Below are 3,128 nucleotides of genomic sequence, written 5' to 3'. Positions count from 1 at the left end.
TCACCAGAGAATAGTAATGTTTGTGATTGTATTTCAGTAATTTCACACATATTTCAGAAGTTTCAACATGATCTATCATGTAACAACCGCCCCCCCCCCCACTTTGTTTCCAGGGAATCACCCCAATGGCACAAACAAACCAATCACAAAGTGTATACAGATGGCAAGAAATTTGTAACATGGCTGGTAATTGGTAAAATGAGCCAAACAACATTACAAAGATGGGCATGGCCATATTCAAAATGAAAAGAAAGACTCAATCTCAAATAATCAGAAATTTGCTGCATTTTGAACATTTTCTGGGTGAAAAACAATTTGTACACAGAGGACTACCTTCCATTTTCCAGAAAAGGATATTGGTTGAGCCAAATAAAATGGAAATCTGGTAAAATTATCACTGGGTTTAGCCTTACTTACAAGACTCGTGAACAGACATGGTGATTCCTTGGTTTTTAACTATGAATCTGAATGAATGAGAGACAGAAAGTAGACACTACGTACGACATTGTCTTCATCTCCTTCTTCTCAGCGTCAGGCCGAGCACGGTTCAGCACCTTAAGGAAATCTGATGTCTTGGCCCTCATACGTGTGTGAATGTAGGCCTGTTGACCAGACATACAGACACTTTGTAAAACACAACATATGAGGGGCATTTTAAGTAAATACCAACAAAGCAGTGCAAAAAAAAAAAAAAAAAAAAAAAAAAAAAAAAGATACAACTTTGATCATTTCACAATGATTTTAGATGAGTCAGAATGATTAAATTTCTTTCCAATGCACGGTTTACTTTAAAAAACAAAACAAAACAAAAACTTTATACTTAAGTGTCACATGGTAAAGAAGTTGACATAGAATTAGACAAATTGGAGTATGCATCTTCAGAATGAAAGTCAAGACTTGTAATTCTGTCACACACATCTTCATAATAATGCAGCACGGTGATGTCATAGCGGATAAATGAATGTTAACAGTAAGTGGCGCCAATTATCTGTAGACATTCAGATAGCAGAGTCTGTCATTTAAAAATTGTTCGAACACTTAAAACCTTTATGTGAGCACATATCTTACACAAATTACAAAGGAGTCTGTTTGAATGTGACATGTAGTGTGACATGTGTACACAAACTCCCTCACACTGCCCTAAAACACAGACCACTGACGCCAGTAAAGACACTCCTCGTCTGCCCGGGTCTCCTTTTGATCTGCGGTACAGCTGGAGTAACATTATGCAAGAAGCAAACATGACACTAAAATTTACAACAGAATGTGTGATTACAGGCACCAGAGCATGACTGACCACACAAAACATAACAAATGTTACAGTGTTTGTGGACACTAAAAGTCAGGAACATGAACCAGAACTTTGCCGTGCTAAAAAAAAAAAATTTAATCTAATGGCAACTGATCTTATTATCTTTAATGTTTCATTTGATTTTACAGTGAATTATTTGGGTTTTGGTCCAATCAAGTCTAAGTATTTGGACAGTAACATTTTTCCAAGACACAGAGACTGAAAGAGTTACAGGCTTCTGTACTTGTGACTGGAGAAACTGGAAATAGTGAAAGTTTTACCAATTGTATCACCAGTCACACCTTCATGGTGAAATGACACAGAGAAAAATTTTCATACAACAACAAATCTTGGTTCGAGTCTTCCATGTGGCTTCTGCCACATCAGAGATTAAATTTTTGCATGATGTTTAAAAAACCCCAAAAAACTTCCTCTGTCATGGTGCCACTCCACCATGACAGTACATAATTTGTGATGCTAAAAAACAAAAGTTGCACTTTGTTTCTCCAATCACAGCCACAGAAGCCAATAATTCCTTGAGAACTGCTTTGGTGGCTTCCCTCACTAGTTTCCTTTGTGTATGGACACAGTCAGTTTTTGAGCGCTGCCTACTTCAGACAGATTTACCATACTGTGCGTACTTCTGAATGACTGATGTAAATGAAGCCCAAGACATATTCAGTGAAAATTTTCATGCATTCATCCACTGACTTGTCTAAAGAACAACGGCTTTAAAAGTGATTATTTGTATTAAAAAATTAGTTCTGTCGCTGAAAATGGAGGGACTATGTACATAAATAGCTATAATTCCTAAATGGTTAATGTGATTTTTGTTTAACCCCTTTAACTGAAGCACAAAGTTTAAAATACAAGCACATCTACTGTGGTGATAAACACATAAAAAAAAAAATTAAAAAAAAAAAAAAAAAAAAATCACAAACTTTGTAACACTAAATTATTAGGACAAAAACTGCCCCCCCCCCCCCCCCCCCCCCAAAAGGTAGATTCCTGAGGAGCTTTTCCAGGCATGCAAGTATTTTTTTTTTTTTTAACTGAGGTTGTGCACTTGATCACCTCATTAATAAAACTTCTTAAAACATGCTTTCAGGCATTTTTAATAGTCAATTCTACCTCCTGCATCCATGTTAAAAACTTTGAGATTAGCCACCAAATGCAAGTATTTGAAGGGAAACATCACTGCAGGGATAAAGTCAGTATTTGCTTTAGTTGAGATCTGTGCACCCAAACATTGAACTCACCTTGGAGCACTTTATGTGGTAGTGCAGGTAGTCCCTGAAGGTGTGGATGAGGTTGATTGTATTGTCTCTGGCATTGGCATTGGTGTGACGAGGAAAAAGGACTAAACATAGACAGAAAGAATGTCCACATAGAGTAAGTTGAGCTGTATGACAGAGCAGAGAAGACTGATTCCCTTGGACGGCACTGACCAAAGGTGATGTATCCAATGTTGTCACCGACGGCAGCGTCTGTGTCCTTCAGCTCCAGGGGCGGCTCCCTGTGGCTGAACAACACTTGAGGCGCTGTGTGGCTGGCTCGCCGACCTTCTTTGAACTCCTGCACATCAAAAATGTATATATTAATTTTAAGCGTGTACAATATCAATGATGAATAAAAGAGAACAGCAGGAAGTACAAGGCTGTTTCATTCTATACAGTGTAACACACACACACACACATAGAACAGAGACAGATATGGTCTCAGTGGCTAAAGGAAAGTTTGAGCATTTTAGTTTCCATGACACTAGGGTTGGATGGTACAAATGTTGCATACAGTGGCATGCAAAAGTATTCAGCCCCTTGGTATTTCAGGCATTTTA

The 3,128-nt window shown here is 37.9% G+C and overlaps 1 protein-coding gene across 1 annotated transcript in view; it reads right to left on the bottom strand.

The window, feature by feature from the left end:
• arpc2 (actin related protein 2/3 complex, subunit 2) overlaps positions 1 to 3,128 on the bottom strand; it is a 36,735-nt gene that overhangs the window by 7,356 nt on the left and 26,251 nt on the right. The window contains exons 7-9 of the mRNA XM_034174398.1: positions 2,740 to 2,866; positions 2,551 to 2,651; positions 502 to 602 (exon numbers count right to left, since the gene is read on the bottom strand). Coding sequence (XP_034030289.1) covers positions 502 to 602; positions 2,551 to 2,651; positions 2,740 to 2,866 — 329 coding nt within the window. The remainder of the gene's footprint in view (positions 1 to 501; positions 603 to 2,550; positions 2,652 to 2,739; positions 2,867 to 3,128) is intronic.

The sequence above is a fragment of the Thalassophryne amazonica genome, chromosome 1, assembly GCF_902500255.1.
Source record: "Thalassophryne amazonica chromosome 1, fThaAma1.1, whole genome shotgun sequence".
In the NCBI taxonomy this organism is placed as follows: Eukaryota; Metazoa; Chordata; class Actinopteri; order Batrachoidiformes; family Batrachoididae; genus Thalassophryne; species Thalassophryne amazonica.
Note: the sequence above shows the minus strand (reverse complement) of the source record. Positions and strands in the feature narration are given on the sequence as shown.